General features: G+C 48.9%; 6 protein-coding genes across 6 annotated transcripts; 2 read left to right on the top strand and 4 right to left on the bottom strand.

Annotated features, from left to right (window-relative positions):
• Positions 1-167: 167 nt before the first annotated feature.
• Positions 168-1,241, bottom strand: ASPWEDRAFT_112368 (putative cellulose-binding GDSL lipase/acylhydrolase; the record flags this gene model as incomplete). The annotated part of the gene is made up of 5 exons (XM_040828321.1): positions 168-368; positions 422-677; positions 735-981; positions 1,051-1,133; positions 1,183-1,241. The coding sequence occupies 5 exons, from the start codon at positions 1,239-1,241 to the stop codon at positions 168-170; spliced, it is 846 nt and encodes a 281-aa protein (XP_040689279.1).
• Positions 1,242-1,571: 330 nt separating this feature from the next.
• On the bottom strand, positions 1,572-2,534 carry ASPWEDRAFT_75588 (uncharacterized protein; the record flags this gene model as incomplete). Its single annotated transcript, XM_040839538.1, has 2 exons — positions 1,572-2,444; positions 2,496-2,534. Coding segments are annotated over 2 exons (912 nt in total), but the record flags the coding sequence as incomplete, so codon positions are not given.
• Positions 2,535-3,368: 834 nt separating this feature from the next.
• Positions 3,369-6,961, bottom strand: ASPWEDRAFT_51604 (tRNA (34-2'-O)-methyltransferase regulator RTT10; the record flags this gene model as incomplete). Its single annotated transcript, XM_040837623.1, has 3 exons — positions 3,369-4,115; positions 4,175-6,892; positions 6,944-6,961. The coding sequence occupies 3 exons, from the start codon at positions 6,959-6,961 to the stop codon at positions 3,369-3,371; spliced, it is 3,483 nt and encodes a 1,160-aa protein (XP_040689277.1).
• Positions 6,962-7,375: 414 nt separating this feature from the next.
• ASPWEDRAFT_111638 (ssDNA endodeoxyribonuclease RAD2) lies at positions 7,376-10,798 on the top strand (the record flags this gene model as incomplete). Its single annotated transcript, XM_040828258.1, has 2 exons — positions 7,376-9,274; positions 9,332-10,798. 2 exons carry the CDS (start codon positions 7,376-7,378, stop codon positions 10,796-10,798), a joined length of 3,366 nt encoding a protein of 1,121 aa, XP_040689276.1.
• A 607-nt stretch (positions 10,799-11,405) lies between these two features.
• ASPWEDRAFT_40809 (Eisosome component PIL1/LSP1 family protein) lies at positions 11,406-13,484 on the top strand. Its single transcript, XM_040835405.1, has 4 exons — positions 11,406-12,014; positions 12,174-12,307; positions 12,362-12,545; positions 12,602-13,484. The coding sequence occupies exons 1-4, from the start codon at positions 11,897-11,899 to the stop codon at positions 13,201-13,203; spliced, it is 1,038 nt and encodes a 345-aa protein (XP_040689275.1). The 5' UTR covers positions 11,406-11,896; the 3' UTR covers positions 13,204-13,484.
• A 93-nt stretch (positions 13,485-13,577) lies between these two features.
• Positions 13,578-16,468, bottom strand: ASPWEDRAFT_51601 (dynamin family protein; the record flags this gene model as incomplete). The annotated part of the gene is made up of 3 exons (XM_040837622.1): positions 13,578-13,674; positions 14,311-14,528; positions 14,585-16,468. The coding sequence occupies 3 exons, from the start codon at positions 16,466-16,468 to the stop codon at positions 13,578-13,580; spliced, it is 2,199 nt and encodes a 732-aa protein (XP_040689274.1).
• Positions 16,469-17,415: the final 947 nt, after the last annotated feature.

Raw genomic sequence — 17,415 nt, 5'->3', positions numbered from 1 at the left:
CCCGTAGACATCTTTATATATATTTGAACAATCGAATCGATATTAAATCAAGGATTGAAAGCCACCCGTGCCATTTTAGGAACGGATCTATACAATTACTCTTTTGGGAACGGAGTCATAGCCATCTTAATCAATTCAACTGCATAAATCCAATCTAAATAAATATATCACCACCCCAAAGAAGCCAATTTCGGCTTCATATCCTCCGCCTGCAGCTTATGATACTTGAATCCGGGGTGGTAATTATTCCACCACACACAGCTGCTTCCATCGTCGTTGATGCATGTTGCATTCGGAAATCCGTATTCGCTGGGACTGTCTAGGATTTTGGTCATGAAGGACCAAGAGTCGTAGACGACTGTTGTGGTCTATATTACGTTGTTAGTTTTCCTACAGTGGGTTATTTGATATGCGGACGTACATCGGTATGGTTCGCGTTAAACTCCTTTACCTTCGCCTCGAGATTCTTGTTGAATGTTTCAACATACGCACCGAGCTGCTTCACTGCCTCATCGCCTTGATCGAGAAACATCGGAGTGCGACCTGTGGGGGGAACATTGATGAAGAGGAATTTACGTCCGCCGTCGTTGTAGATTTTTTCGACGAGAGAGAGATAGCGAGTGATTAGCTTGGGCGTGAGCGTGTCTGCATCAGTACTCGAGTATGCATTTCCAACACTGAATAAAGTCAGCATCTCAACCTCTTCAAACACCCAGATATAGTAGGGAACGCACTCATTAATCCCAAACCAAAACCCAAAAACGGCATCTTTGCCCGTCCACGGCGCAGACTCGGGCTTACTGCTATAATTCTCCTGGAAAGTCTCCACCTGCGCGACGAGATCATCTGCATACGAAGAGACGATTGAGTTGTCGATTGTAGCACCGCCCTGGGCGAGGTTGTAGGAGAGGACGAGGGAGGCGTTTTCGGCTGTGGTGAGGTATCCGACCCAGTTTGGGCCGTTGGTTGTTGTGCCGGTCCCTTTGTTTGTCAGTGGTGTTCATGTTTACTGTAAAGTGAGGGTTTCGAGTGTTGGGGGAATGTATATACCTAGTTCTGGATTGCCCATGGGGTTCGAAGCGGTGGGTTTCTCGCCTTCTGGGTAGAAGCCGGTTTGGCTGTAGGAGTCGCCGCTGATATCATTGTTAATTAGAATTCATGGGATACAGTCGATGATCGTACAAGGTGAAGAAATATGTGGTGTTGGTATCTGCCCTGCGGACGGGTGTTGCAGCGACCATCGAGATGGTGCTGGCTAGTAGCAAGAGTGACTTCATTTTGGTTACAATGGCAATTGGATGATACTTGATGATTGATAGCAATTATCAGATGGAAATCATATTATATATACAGCCCAGTTAATCAATCTGACGTTCAATTAATTAGCATCATGGATTAATCCACCGCTGATAGCCTGACGGACTGGATTTCTCCGCCGATGATCTTTGTTTCACCAATGCTGCAGATGTCAGATATTCCGATATATATTAATTCCGCTATATTCATTATTCAACATCATATACACATTACTGTTCAGCAGGAGGCTCCGGCTCCGGCTCCGGCTGCTTCAGACAAGTGTCCCCCCATAGAGCCCGGCATCGTGCACTATTGAGGATATTCTCAGTCGTTCCCATCACGGCCTCAAATCCACTCCCTTCCGGCCCTGTTCCCTGTCCATTCCCTATATCCACCAGACTCCGGGCTCCGAATCCCGGATCCGGGAAATACTGATGCATCACCTCCGGCACGACCGAGATGCACTCCAGCGTAGCCATCCTGCACTCAGTCGCCAATTTAATGTCAAAGGCATGACCCTGCCCACCCCCAGTCAACTGGAGGACTTTCTTCATCCCGTTCCGCGACAGCGCATACGCAAAGCTGCACACAGGCCATAGCGATCGATACACCCCGCGCCGGGGATACTCCAGCCAGGGCACATAGCCCTGATACCCCTTCACCCAACCAAGATGGTCCGCATGGAGCGGCACATCGGGGTCATCAAAAACCACCGTATCATACCGCTGATCCCACGCCTCGCCGCAGTGGCCGATCCAGAGCACGTCCCACGCACGACCGTAGGGTGCGCTGGTATCTTCCGCGGGGGTATGTGTGAGATCGCGAACGGCGCTGGAGACGCGCTTCATCTGTGCCCGGATGCCCACGTCCCAGTCGACGTCGTCTTCGAGGATGAGCACGGTTTCGAGGTCGGATTGTATGGCGTGTTTGATTAGGTCGAGGTGGGCGAGCCAAGCGACGCTGGCGCCGTGGGCGGGGTTCGAGAAGGGAATGTCTTCAGCGCCGAAATGTGTAAAGGCTTCGACGATGGTCGGGTGTAAGGGGGGTTGAGGTGGAATGCTGATTTGAAGGCCTGTCAGGTCGGCCGCGGCGAGGAGGCCTCTGGTGCGCCATGAGGGGCCATTGGAGAGGGCCAAGATTTGTTGAAACTATGGCCATAAGTATGGAGTAGAATAAGAGAAAGAGAAGAAAGTCCTTACCCCTAATGTTTCATTTCCTGCACTGTCTTCCGGCCGGCGGAGAGGACGCGAAGGAGGAGAGTGAGGCTGTTGCGATGGTGGATTTGCCTTGATGTTATTTCCGCCCGTGGAAGATGAGCGAGGAAGAAACCACCAGCACAAACCCACCACAACCAGCAGCAACAAAGACCGGCGCAAAGAGAACATTCCGATCAATCCATCAGCACCCTTCTGGAGGAAATATCATGGTCAAGGCAGATGAGAATATTATTATTTCAGCGGCCATCGACAAGCGGCAGGATGAGTTAATTAATTAATCTGATGTGCTCTCGTGCCAGGGTCCAAGCCCAGCCCAAGTGTCTTCGTCTACGATAGAAAAGCTCCCAGTAAAAATAAGATCAGCTTCATTCTCCAGTTTTCTCTCTCTCGAAGGATTCGCGATTGGTTGTTTTGCCCAACGTCGTTACATCATGATAGCAAGTCCCGAGTTTATGGCGAAGCTTCATCAGCTTACGGGCCGCTGCCACAACACAGCCTTCTTCACTGCTTCGATCTTTCTATCGCATTGTTTGAACATCCAAATTTCATCATCTGGCGAACGCCAACCTCGGCAGTTCGCAATTTGCAGTCCGCAGTTCGCTTGGCAGTTCGCATAAATTCCAGTCGCTGGCAGCGGGATTTCTTGGTGATTGTCGATCTCAATTCTTCCAAGGCTCTGCCGTCAGTGGAGTTGTCAACGACCCGTCTTTTTGCCGCTCCAAACGACACCGTCGATTTCTAAAAGTTTAGTTCGTTTACCTTATGGCCCCAGGGTTCAGTCCTCTATTCTATCCAGGTATTTTTTGAAGATTCTATACATAAAACATCGCATCATTCCAGGCATGTACTCCGATCTTAATCCAACCGAACACTCAGCATCTCCATTCCCACACCGCAGACTAGCAACTTCGTCTCTGCATCGAGAACGTCATCTGCGTTGCTTTGGATCGCGTCCAAGGATGATATATCAGCGACAGAACTGTATCTGTCGACGAGATTCCGGGCCGTGATCGCATCTGCTCCAGTTCTTGTGGTGTCGACGTCGACAGACCAGACCTTGACTCGGTGGTCATTCCCCGAGGAAGCAAATATAATGCCTGTGTTCATATCCGCTGCCAACGACTTTTGCTCGAGTATTTTGATGGTCGTAACAGAAGCTGCGTGAGCATCTGGGATGGTAATACTGCTCACACGAGTGTTGACCTCAGAGTTGGCAAGATCGGTAACCAATAAAGACAGCGACAGGGAATTGTCATCACCACCGGCCACAATCAGAGACGCAGTCTCAGATAAGTGGATCAATTCCAAGGCTTTGATGCTGTTGGAGTGAATCTGGTATCGGCTTTCGCATGAGATGTGCTCGGGGGTGATTTTCATCGCTTGGATGAGCTGTTTCACTGCCAAGGTCGACGACGAGACCGAGTAGAAGGGTTCGAGAACTGATGTCAAGTTCCAGAGCGTAAAGTATCCATCTGTAGACGCTGTTACCAGGCTCACTGATGAGTCTTTGAGCATCCATTTGGCTTGCGTAAGGCAGTTGCTGGTGTATGTCCCTTTTGCCAGTAAGGTGAATGCATCCACAGACGACGAGTAATGGAAGATCTATTACATTAGCAGAGGGTTTGAAAAAAAAAAAAAAAAAAGTAAAGACGGCTAATTACCTTCATGGTAGAATTGGAGTAAGTCAGGCAAAGTAGAAAACCATGCTCACTGCCTTCACCCACATCCAACATATCGAAACTCGTTATCCGAAGATCAGAGTTGAGTTCGTCAAGAGGACTCGAAGCTACGTGAATAGCTGCAACACCAAATCGAGGAATCGAACGGACTCTCCAGACGAAAAACTCCTCGTACCCAGCACTTGTGAACAAGAACCTTCCATCCTTGGACCAGCTTACTTGCTGCAACCCGGTCGTATGCTTCTTCAGAACTCGCTGGCATTTGAATGCACCCCATGGGCTTTCTTTCTGCGAAGGTGTCGGTGCAAAGAGACGCACGGCCGTATCCTCCGCGCCAGTAGCGTAGAGATGCTCTTTGCCATCCGCGGAGTTGAAAGCTTCCATGGACTTGATCTCCCTGCCATGGCCACCAATGCGCAGAGGACGGTTAGAATCGGTAGGTATCCGAAGCGCATAAAATGTTGCGGCCTGATTCCACAAGAACAAAGCACCATGGGCACTTTCACCGCTTGGTTGGAAAGCCCAGCTTCGGCGCGCTCCGCCGCAATCAACCTTAGCGAGTTCTGCTTGAGTAGACTCGTTCCAGAGAACGAATTCCTTGCCTCGATAACCGTAAATCATAAGGTCCTGAGACGTCTTGTCAAAGTAGGCACCCGAGATATCCTGGCCCATGGAAGTAGAAGACTGGTGGACTGTCTGGAAGCGAATTGGTGTTTCTGGGCTTGCTGTAGGTTCAATCTCGTGGACACAGTAGTTTCCATCCCGACCAGATGTAAAGACATACTCGACTAGTGTGCCGTTGTCATTGCCAACTGACAGAAAAGGCATGATTTTATTCGTGCCCAAATCACCATGAACTCGACGCATAGTCAACAATGGCTGCAGGGGTTCACCTGTGTTTGAAACCTGGTATATGACAAGTCCACCAGACTTGGATCCCAGTGCCACATACTTGGTACCGTACAAGAAGGAGGCACATGTCACTTCGAAGGTTGGGGGCAGAGTCAATGTTATGTTCTCGACGCTTGGTTCTGTTGAGTCCCAGCCTGTGACCATGAACAAATTTACCCTGTCCTGAATTCCATAGGATGTGATGAATGAAAGAGTATCAGACGAAGTAGATGACAAGTTGGAATCGTTATCGGTATCGAGGAAATATAGCCCAAGTGGCCTCCGATCCGTCTGTGCTATCTTGGAAAGCGATTTAGTGGCATGGTTGTATAGTTTAATCAGGCCTTGCCCAGTACCCAGCAGTGCCAGTCCTTTCCCTGGTAAGCTAGAGATAATGGAGAAAGAACGAAGGTCATCCTCCACAAACAGTGTTTCCCTGGTTATCTGAGGCTTCGTTTCTGTCTCGGTTTCAGACTCAACCCATCCGATCTGGACCTCTCCCTTGAAAGAAGTTGCGAGGAAGCAATCCGGGGCGACAAACGCAAACGTTTTCAATGAGACTTCAGACTTGGGTGAACGGGTGGCCTCTGCCTCTGGTTGATCGATCAATTCCCTAAGCTCGACACTGAAGCTTCTGATAGCCCCATCGGCACCTCCAGTGTAAACGACGGTCTTTGTCTCTGTGCTGCACATGTCAAGAGACCAAATATGCTTTCCTGCATGATGGTGAAACGACTTTTTCTGGCGGATCTGATAATTTGTTTTGTCCGAGGATTGGTCCCAAGTCAAAGCCCACAGCAGACAGGTTGCATCTTCTCCACGTGATATCAAGCTCAGCTTGCGTTGACCGTCCACTATCGTGGGTAGAAAATGGACGCTCCATATCCGGGCCAGATGACCAAAGGCCTTTGCAACACAGGACTCAGATCCGACCTTCTGCTCCTGTGCGGCTCCGACGCCAAATCCTGTGCTTCGAAGCTCGAAACCATCCGTTGAGTAGGCCGAGGGATCTTCGCGGGACGTACGCTCACAGTCGGATATGTCCCATATTCTAACAGTCCGATCATCGCTACAGCTAGCCAAGAGCCGACCAGATTGACTACCTTGTAAGGAAGGAATTTGCGGAGATATCCTCACACCGAAGATTGATCCTTCGTGGCCGGTGAAGAAGTGGTGGATAGAGCCGATGGCATTAGAGGACAAGCTTTCAGGGCTGTCTATGAAACAAGACCAGACGATGATCTCACCAAAGACAGTCCCGGCTGTAATCAATACATGCGATGCAGAAATTGAAATAGCATCAGCCGAGTAGAGGATGGATTTGACCCCAGTCACCAGTTGTTGTAGATGAATGGCCTTTTCGTATCGTGACGAACCCCCATCTACAACACGAAGGCCGAGAAGAGCATTATGTGCTGTGACCATATATGCCACTCCTGCGGAATTATCACAGGATGCACATCCTGCCAGCATCCAATCCGGTGCTAGATATTCAGCACTTGCGCCGGAAAAGGATGCTTCTGAGGCCCCAGTTGCCTGGTTACGGGCATAGAACAAGTCAATCACTCTGAGAGACTGGCCTCCCCAGGCTATGAGCTGAACATGCTCTCTTTCCGCATCTTGCGACTTTTGATCGAGAATTATAAACCCATGGGCGTTGTTTCTTTTAAAAGTCTTCAATTCAGCGAGCAGATTTCCACTCGCTTCATCGATTAAACGTGCATATGGGCCTTGACCTTGGATGACAAGCCTAGTATCCCTTAGAACAAGCGCCTTCAGCGTAGTTATGGGAAGGCAAGCATCAACATGCTGGCCATCGAGTCAGCGCAATGCCAATCTGGTGGGGAGACCGTCACTGACCTCAAGCGAGAGATGCATTGATGCGGGCAACAGCGCTCATTGAAAGGCGCAGGCGAATATCAACCTTTGCCTGGTTTTAGAGATTAGGTCAATTTATGCAATATTTAATTCTCCAAGACTAACAGCTTAACAGCGCTGGAATCTCCCCGCATCGAGAATTAATTTCGAATTTCCAGAATTTCCACATGCCACTGAAAAAGCGATTATGTCATCCACTCTTTTATCGACGCCTTTCCGAAAGGAGCATAATGACTCACGTGATATCGCGATCCTCGTGTCGATTATGTGGCGACGCGGAGGCAGCAGTCTCACAGCACGAACTCATGCTCAGTTAAATCAGTTGTGCTGGATGGAATAATGTGCATCATTCCATCTACCATGCAACTATATTTTCGAGCTACATGATTATTCTAAGACCACTTTCCGGTCGCCATGGGTGTCACCGGGCTGTGGACGGTTGTCCAGCCTTGTGCGCGGCCCATCAAACTGGAAACCCTCAATAAGAGACGACTAGCAGTCGATGCATCGATTTGGATATATCAGTTCCTGAAAGCTGTCCGCGACAAGGAAGGCAATGCTCTTCGTAACTCTCACATTGTCGGATTCTTTCGTCGGATATGCAAACTCCTCTATTTCGGCATCAAGCCGGTTTTCGTGTTTGATGGAGGGGCACCCATTCTGAAACGACAGACCATCGCATCTAGGAAAAGTAGACGGGAAGGCCGAAGAGAAGATGCCGTGAGAACCGCTGGGAAACTGCTCGCGGTGCAACTACAGAGAACTGCAGAGGAAGAGGCGGCCAGGCATAAAACTGAGACATCCAGAAGACAAGAGGAAGACGTTCCCGATGTTCCTGTCTACGCCGAGGAGATCTTAATGTCAGAAAATGAAAGACGACAAGCTCGCCAATTCAAGAAGAAGGATGCCTACCATCTTCCCGAGCTACAAGGGTCGCTGGAGGAGATGGGAGCACCGAATGATCCGCGTATCATGTCTCGTGATGAACTAGAAGAATATGCGAGACAGTTTTACCGGGGCGAGGATATCAATCTTTACGACTTCTCCAAGATTGATTTTGACAGTGCATTTTTCGTTAGCCTTCCTGCTACAGATCGGTATAATATTTTAAATGCCGCCAGACTTCGAAGCCGACTACGAATGGGATATTCAAAGGAGCAACTAGACATTATGTTTCCTGACCGCATGGCCTTTTCCAAGTTTCAAATTGAACGTGTCAAGGAGAGAAACGATCTTACACAACGGTTAATGAATATTAATGGCATGAACGGCGCCGATGCTATGTACGGGATGGATTCAGGGCAGAGGATTGCAGGAGAGCGTGGAAAGGAATATGTCTTGGTCAAAGACAATGAGGTCGAAGGCGGCTGGGTTCTGGGTGTTGTTGGGAACAAGGAAGGAGCACATGCCGATAAACCTATCGATGTCGATCGATATGGCCAGCAAGAAGTCGTGTTTGCTGATGATAATGAGACATCCGATGACGATGAAGGGTTTGAAGATGTTCCAGTCGAAGGCCTTAATAGACTCCCCAAGCTTCCTTTTCTCCAGAAAGGTGTCTTTGACGAGTCAATCGGGCATATGCAAGAAGCCTCTGATGGACGCGCAGGAATTGCGGCTGAAGATGATTCCCTGTTTGTCCAAGATGAAGGCCTCCAAAGTCGACAACGTCATGACATCGATAATTTCTTCGAGGATAATGGCGAGTCGGAAGATGAGGATCTTCGAAAAGCGATTGAGATGTCGCTAGAGTCTGGACCTAAAGATCAAGATCATGAAATGCCAGAGGTTCCCATTAATCGAGATAATGCTCTGCCTGCGCCTCCTAAGGAACGGGAACCCTCGTTCATGTCCGAGAGTGACGACGAAATGGATTTCGCCACTGCCCTGGCGCAATCAAAAAAGCCAGAAAAGGACCCGTCCAAGGATGCTACGCGTGTGCTCCCCAATAACCCCTTCGATGGCCCGCTGCCTTTTGAATCCATCAAATTGAACAAAAAATCTGATACAGAACAACCCCGGGAAAAAAAAATTGATGACAATGACGGTGGGTTTGAGAAAGAGCCCACGGAACCGTCCAAGGAGCAGCTATTACCACCATGGTTCTCTGGCAAGCATTTCAATGCTGAATTTGTTGCGGATAGGGTTGATGATAGTGCGGTGGAAGCACACCATGAGAGACAAATGACTCCAGATCATCAGTTTCTGAAGAATCATAAGCCTCCCGAAGTCATTGATGTTGACGAGCTCTCGGATTCTAATGAAGTTGTCGATTTAGAGGCACCTTCTGTGAAAGACAAGGATACTGAAGTTGTTGAAACTATTCCTTCCATCAACAAGGCTAAGGATACCAACGATAACGTTCCGGAGACACTGGACCTGTCGCAGCCAGAAAAGGCCGAAGCTTCTACAGTTTCCGCGAAAGACATAACAGCAGATGAGGAGACTTACGAATGGGAAGCTACCGATGATGAGAAACCACCCGAGAATGTTCAAACGCAATTCTCACGTGCCGAACCATCGCCATCACCTGAATTCGAAGACGTTACAATACAGCCGGAAGAGAAAACGCCTGACATTTCCGTAGCAAGGCCAGAAGTGCAAGTCGCGCCTGTGGTTGACCAAGCGGAAAATTTATTAGAAGAAGAGGGATACTTGTCAGACCCTGAAGATGAAGATCTCATGAGACAATTGGCCGCAGAGGGAGAGGAACATGCTCGCTTCGCTGCCACATTGAATTCAGCTTCAGGTGGTCAGACTGCACTTGACTACGAGCAGGAACTCAAACAATTACGGTCGCAACAGAAGAAAGACCGCAGAGACGCGGACGAGGTATCACAGGTCATGATTACTGAGTGCCAACAACTATTGTCTCTTTTTGGCTTGCCCTACATCACAGCGCCTATGGAGGCGGAAGCACAATGCGCAGAGCTGGTCTCGCTGGGCCTCGTCGATGGCATCATCACAGACGACAGTGATATCTTTCTATTCGGTGGTACACGAGTCTACAAAAACATGTTCAACCAGGGGAAGTTTGTCGAATGCTATCTCACATCTGACTTGGAGAAGGAGTATGCACTCCACCGGCGGAAGCTCATCAGTTTTGCCCATCTACTGGGCAGTGACTACACGGAGGGCATCCCCGGGGTTGGTCCTGTCACAGCATTGGAGATTCTGACTGAATTTTCGAACCTGGAGGAATTTCGCGACTGGTGGACACAAGTGCAAATGGGTGTGAATGATCCGGACAACGCCCACGCTGCATTTCATAAGAAATTCAAGAAGAACGCATCCAAGATCTTCTTGCCACCCGCTTTCCCCAACAACCACGTCGATACCGCCTACCTCGAGCCCGAAGTTGATTCGGACCCGTCTGCATTTCAATGGGGTGTGCCCGATCTACACGGCTTGAGGAACTTCCTCATGGCCACGATCGGGTGGAGCCAGGAGCGGACAGACGAAGTCCTGGTGCCCGTCATCCGCGATATGAACCGCAGGGATCAAGAAGGCACACAGTCCAACATCACGACATTTTTCAACGGGCCTCAAGGGGCAGGTGCTTTTGCGCCAAGGGTTCGTTCTGGAGGGAAGAGTCGGATGGAAAAGGCTTTCAGCCGACTCCGACAAGAGGCTGGAACGAACCAGGATTTACCAGAGGAAGGGGAGGATGGAGTTGCGCCAGCTGATGAACCCTCGGAGAATAATGATAAACGCACCCGAGGACAGGGGAAAGGGAAGGGGAGAGGCACGAAGAGGACGACTACGAGAGACTCACCTGGCACTGGCAACGACGCAACGACCAAGAAGCGGAAAACTCGGCAAGGCACCAGCAAGTAATATCTAATGAATGACCAGGTTTGCATATCGTACGTAGTGTTGTATATTCATCAGCATTATACTATTTGTAACTACATTTCTACAGTGGATGGTAGCATCAAATTGACGGATCCCCACTGGGGTTGCACCGATCACTAAGCAATAATGCGTTACTGGAGATCTGGTCGATCCGAATGCGGAGACGGGCGATCATCAATTGTGGGTATCTTCAGCTGTTGAGGAATGCTATCTATCATCGTAGATTTTTCTATCGATAGACGGAGGATTATATTCTGCACAGGTGCTGTATATCTTGTGGAATTGTGTAGAGGAAATTCTACGATCCAGTCAGGAAAAGGGGCAGGGCATCACTGATAATTCAGGGGCTGCAACTAAACCACTTATCCTACTAGTTATGACATTATCGAAGAGCTAAATTATCGAGGTTTGACAATTGCGACTCAAAAATTTTCTACAGATGTAGGGGAATCCATGACATCAATGAATTCACAGAGCCACAAGACGCAGCACTTGATGACGTCGCAGATCAGAGACAGAGGTTTTACTTCTCTCTCCTGAGTGCCTGGCTCGACCGGGCAGTCATGAGCCAATCGACCCTGGATCTGCTCGTCATTTAAGAATCATGATTATTGCGATGGCAACGATCGTGAGGCTGATTGGTTTCCGAATTGGGTTAATTAACCGAGTAGTGTCGACGTCACCAGCGCTTTCCAAGGCATTGGGCAGCCAGCAGCTTCTTCCTCGACGCTAGGATCATCGTTTCATTGCAACTGTCCAAGACGAGAGTCAAGAAGAAGAAAAAAAAAAAATATCTATCCTTGGGTCTGTTCCCTCTAGTTCCTCATTATATCCACCTCTTATCCCTGTGTCGATCCGCTTGCAGCTTCTCTTCCGTCGCATCCCGTCCGTTCTTTGGATCACCCCCTCTTTTGGTTCACGTCATTCCTGCGCAAAGCGAATCTCTTGAAAGAAACCAGCACCGCCCGATTTTTGCTTCGAGTCTGATTTATCCTACCTTTCCCTCCTTTTCGCCTCCCTTCGTGTTCGCCCGTTCTCCCCGTTCGTTGTCTCAGGATACCCGTCAACAAAGGACTCACAATGCATCGCACCTACTCTATGCGCACGTCGCGCCTGCCGACCGCTTCGCAGGTCGAGAACCCACCGCCTCCATTGTCGAGCACCAAGACAAACAGATGGTTAGGAAAGGGCGGCTTCGGTGAGTTGGTTTCTTTTGTTAGGATGTTGTACGGACAGTGCAATGGGATGTGTTTGTGTTATGGTCTCAGGGGCTATGAAGCGAACCCATTGCCAGCGCATAGTGAAATAAAAGAAAGAGATTTTATGGAATAGATATGCTGACATGCACGATGAGGAGGCCACGCCTTTCGCAAGAATGCCGCCGGAGCCTTCGGTCCGGATCTCGCCAGAAAGTTGTCTCAGCTCGTGAAGATGGAAAAGAACGTCATGCGCAGCATGGAGATGGTAGCAAGAGAGCGAATGGAAACTGCTGTATGTGAATAGCTCTGGAGTGTCGCAGCATGAACACTAACTGACTGATTCTAGCAACAACTTTCCATCTGGGGTGAGAACTGCGACGAAGATGTTTCGGATGTTACCGATAAGCTCGGTGTCCTGCTCTACGAAATTGGAGAGCTGGAAGACATGTACGTTGATCGCTACGACCAGTACCGTGTCACCATCAAGAGCATTCGCAACATTGAGGCGTCTGTGCAGCCCAGCCGGGACCGTAAGTCTGCTCAGGTCAATTGTAAGCTGTTTCGATACTAATACGTTTTCTTTCAGGCAAGCAGAAGATCACCGATGAAATCGCCAAGCTCAAGTACAAGGACCCCAACTCTCCTCGCATCGTTGTTTTGGAGCAGGAGCTGGTTCGCGCCGAAGCCGAGTCCCTCGTGGCAGAGGCTCAATTGTCGAATATCACCCGAGAGAAGCTGAAGTCGGCCTTCCAGTACCAGTTCGATGCTCTCCGTGAGCACTCTGAGAAGGTGGCCGTCATCGCCGGCTACGGAAAGCATCTCTTGGATCTCATCGACGACAATCCCGTCACTCCGGGTGAGACCCGTCATGCCTATGACGGATACGACGCCAGCAAGGCCATCATCCAGGACTGCGAAGAGGCCCTGACCAACTGGGTCTCATCCAAGGCAGTTGTCAAGTCCAGCCTTTCCACCCGATCGCGCACCCTTTCCCAGCGTCACCGCGACAATGTGGCCAAGCGGACTGAAGGCGTCGACCTGTCTGAGCAAGACCAGCCCTTGCAAGGCGACCGCGACTCGTGGGTCCCTGCAGACCAACACCCAAGCTATGAGGATGGCGATGGAGCCAGCACCATTGACGTAGAGACTCGGGGTCGGGAAGAAGAAAGAGAGCCCGTCGGTGCTTGATTTTGTGGCCGATGACAAAGAAAAATACAAGAGTATCGGCTTGTGGTTTCATATTACAAGTGAACCATGGAACCGTCTGCTCTTGGTGATTTTTTCCCTTATAAAGTAACGCTCTATATTCGCTTGCACTTTCTCTTTATATTTTTGTTATCACCCGATGAGATTTACTATACTACTTAATACAGCTCCCGCAAGGCCCTCCTTACCCACTCGATCTCTCCTGATCACCTTGACCATCTCACGATGCCATGACTCCTTTCAAGAAAACGAGAAAAAAAAAATATGAGAGAGAAAAAGATGGTCGGGTAAGACAGCCAAACGGAAGGATCCTCATCGAATGTAATACCATACCATCTGCGCGTTATATCTACGGTCTACGGTAGTTTTTCGAGTTCTTCGAGTTTCTGGTCCGGTTGTGTTGGGAATAGGTAACTAATTAGGTGTTTAATATATGATTTATTTTTATTTGACCTCTGCATTTTTATTCAGGAAGGCCTTTGATCATCTAACAGTGCGCTGAAAATCTAGCCAAAGTCCTTTGCCTATATCTAAAAGGTAGAAACTAGAGCCAGACTCTTATTCAGCTAGAGAAGGTGTTTTAATGTAGGTAGGTATACATGCCGCAAAAGCCGTTGCGTAATTTCGTCCCATCTTCGCCTTCTCAATCAAAGTTACACTTGAATGTAAGGTCTTCGATGTCATCTAGAAAGATGAATATGAAGTACTTTACTCCAGCAACGGTTCGGTAAGCATTGCACTCTTCTTCTTTTTCTTATTCCTCTTTTTGGATGTCGTTGTATAGCCCCATATATCTTCTGGTTGTTCGGGGGCTGCTCGAACTGTTGAAATGTTAGGGCTAAGGGCGTACGTAACGTCTGAAACTCTTCTGGTTGGTACTCACAGCTGTCCCATCCATCATCTGGGGGTTCTTCTAAGGGCTCTTCCGGTTGGGGGTACCACTCTTCCGCTGGACGCTCTGGTGAGGCAGCCCTCTCTTCCATGTCATAGTCGACTCCATTCTGTTGAACTACATTCTTCTCGATCCCATTCTTTTTTTCCGGTTGGGCGTTCTGGTCGGCATGGCCTCGCAGACTGTGGGTGGAGTACCGGCGACAGATCACTATTCCCTTTTCCAAGATCACCAACTGTTGCTCTAGTTGCTTCCGCAGCGCCTGTGACTCCGTGGATTCAGCTGTGATACTCGAAATGACATCCGGTGACATTTTTCCAACATCAGAAGGTGAGAATATTGACCAGAGATCCCCAATCAAAAGAGCTTCAACAACTTGGATGGCAACATTGTCGATAAAAGTCTTCAAGGCAACCTTGAACCGGGGGATTAACAAACATTAAAGCTCCAAGGCCATGTTGAAGGACTTACCTTATAATACGCCTGCATACTGTCCAGGAGTTCAGAGCACGCAAACTCATCCATATCACTCGAGCGTTTTGAAAGTGACTTGGCTAGTTCGTCAATTCGGATACCGCTCTTCACGTATGTCGTATCTGATGAGACACCCAAGAACCCTTGAATGCTCCGTTGGAGCTCTTTGATTTGACGCTCCGCTCGAAGATCCTGCAGGGTTTCGGTATAATAATGATTGTATGTTATGGGGTGTCTGTCTCGGTCAGCCAGCAGGCGATCTAAAGCTTTGTTGGCCTTTTCAATTCTTTCATCCGTGATGGGGTCAATCCAATATGTAAAGAGAGCGGTTGCCGTTTCTTCATCTGCAATTGCAGAGCAGACCTTTTCTAGAAACAATTTGGATTCAAGCCACATCTCTTTGATATGATCCCGTGCAATATCTCCCCAACGAACGGATTGTTCACTAAACAATTCTCCCACTAAGAGAGGATTGAAAGAACCAGGCAGCTCACGACCTCTGCTTCGCGCGAGCAGGCTTCGTATCCATCTGATCGCACTTGCCCGGCTCTTTACTCGCGGATTATAAGGGCATGAATTGTCATCAAATTCTTCATCTGGGTCCTCTGGTTCCTCGGGATCATCAACTATGGCCCAGCGATGGCCCCTTTCACGCATGGATTCTGCGAATTCAAGATTGCGATTTTGCACCACAGTCCGAATTCTTTTGCGGTACTCGTCGTCTATAGCGGAACTACCAAAGAAGGGGTAGTTGTAGTTCCCATCGATGGCAGCCCTGCAGAGATTCTGGAAAGACTGGCTCAGTTCAAGCAAAAACTGGAATTGTTTTAGGGACGTGTCACGACTCTTCCCCAGACGGTCCAGTTTGTCTTTACACTCCTGAAGATTAGTCTGGATATCCGCGGTCAAAGTTGGAAGGTACATCTTGATCTGGTCCAAAAGGATCTTGCTCAGCCGACCACGTAACGAGTCAACCCCAACCATCTCCCGGGGCAGCTTTTTCCATATCCTTTCCGAAAAGAATTTTCGTTCAATTTCGTCTCTCTCTTGCGTCGAACAGTGTCGTTCCTTGTAGTCTCGATTTTTCAAGACGTGCCAGCCGAGCCGGAAACGGATTTTGTGGTTTTGAGCGAGGTCGAAAAAGGCCATCTCGCTCTCTGAGCCTTCAGGGGGGTCATCTGGCTTGGTGATGAGACCAAGTGTCCGCAAACCCTTGGGGTCAATGTTCCTGGCTCGCTTCAGAATAATTTGGTTATTGTAGTCGTTCTTTGCCGAAACGACAGCCAGAATCACACTCCGTGGGTTAACCATGTACCCATGGACCAGGTCTGTGATGAGCTGGACATCTTCATCTTCCGCTGAGTCCGGGTCTTGGTCCTCAACCGCATGGATTAAGCCCGGCAGGTCAACCACGGTGAGTTTGGGCTGATTTGGACCACATATTTCAACGCGAAGGATATCCCTTGAGAAAGACTTTCTGGTATTCAAAAGACCCATCTCCGATTTGGCTTTCTCCATCACATCGGGAAGCTCATCCAGTCCTCCCAGCGACTCCTTGAAAGCCTGCAGTCGCTTACGGTCTGGCTCCAAGGCATCTTTGTTGGGCACGATCGAGACATCAACGGTTACATTTGGGCCTTGACGGAGCACGACTTCTGTAGCAAACCGAGTACATAGAGTATCGCTACGGGGGAAGGGGACACTGGAGACGGCCTCGAGTACGGAGCTTTTGCCGCTGGACTGGTCGCCACAGACGATGATCTGGGGGAGGAAGACGAATTCGCTAACTCCTGCCAGTCGTAAGTTGTCGATTTCGTCCAGGAGTTTTTGCTGCTCCTCTGACTGCAGCGCATTTAGGAAAGTTGTGTCTGTCTGGGCCATGACTCAATCTTGCTAGAAATCGTAGCCTGGGAAGGAATAAAAGAGCGAGATGGATTGAAGTTGAATGAAACTGAGGAGGAAAGAGACAGCAGACGTGGTGGGTTGCCGGGTTATAACCCCCTCTGTCCTGGAAGAAACAGAAAGAACAGAACAGCAATTCTGTTTGTCATAATTGACTGTGGCAGTTTTTTTCTTCTTCTTCTTATCAGAGCCTATAAACGCCAGACACATGCGCTGGACTAATGCAGGACAGAAAGATATTGAATCTCATCCAACTGAATCACAGCCTTGTCGGATCTGTATCTTATCCTGCGAGTACAGAGAGCACGATGTCCTGTTATTTGATGATCTGCATAAAGCACAGGGAAAGAAACCTGAGGCCGCCATAGTAAAATCAGCCTTGTGTGGGACATTATTTGAGAAGAATATTTGAATAGAGCAGTTCCATTAACATAAGCAGCTGTTCGAATGAGCCACCACTTACTTATAGCCAAATACCTCACCTAGATGATGCCACCCAATGTCAACAGCGATCCCTCGGATCTCTTGCATATATGTCCCTTTTAACCGACAATAAACGAGAGCCAGATCATGTATATAAATCCCCATCTGGCATCGATCAGCATCCCAGAAACCAAAAATGACGCAATCCACCCAATGAGTGACGTTGCCCTTTACCATACCATACACAATCCGTGTATTCGTAATCGTAATCCCCAGATCTCGGCGCTGGCCCCGTGAGGCTGGCATGTGGTTCTTCGACTCGGGTGATTGTTAATAAATATAAAAGGTAGATTTGGGCAGGATGTGTAGATCTATTGATTATATTGTATTGTATTGTTGCGTTGGAAAAATCTCATCTCTACTGGATTTAGAAGCTACCAGTGTGTGTTTGTAGTCAAAATCATCATCCCATCATCCCCGTGAGCGAACCTCGGTCTGAGCAA

Source organism: Aspergillus wentii (genome assembly GCF_001890725.1).
Source record: "Aspergillus wentii DTO 134E9 unplaced genomic scaffold ASPWEscaffold_4, whole genome shotgun sequence".
Lineage (NCBI taxonomy): Eukaryota > Fungi > Ascomycota > Eurotiomycetes > Eurotiales > Aspergillaceae > Aspergillus > Aspergillus wentii.
This window is presented reverse-complemented; position numbering and strand designations above follow the sequence as displayed.

What these genes read in the sequence shown, in the direction of transcription:
- ASPWEDRAFT_40809 (XM_040835405.1), top strand. Translation starts at nt 11,897, where the DNA reads ATGCATCGCACCTACTCTATGCGCACGTCGCGCCTGCCGACCGCTTCG. An exon ending in GTTAGGAAAGGGCGGCTTCG is followed by an intron (nt 12,015 to 12,173) that starts GTGAGTTGGTTT and finishes CACGATGAGGAG; the next exon opens with GCCACGCCTTTCGCAAGAAT. An exon ending in TGTGCAGCCCAGCCGGGACC is followed by an intron (nt 12,546 to 12,601) that starts GTAAGTCTGCTC and finishes GTTTTCTTTCAG; the next exon opens with GCAAGCAGAAGATCACCGAT.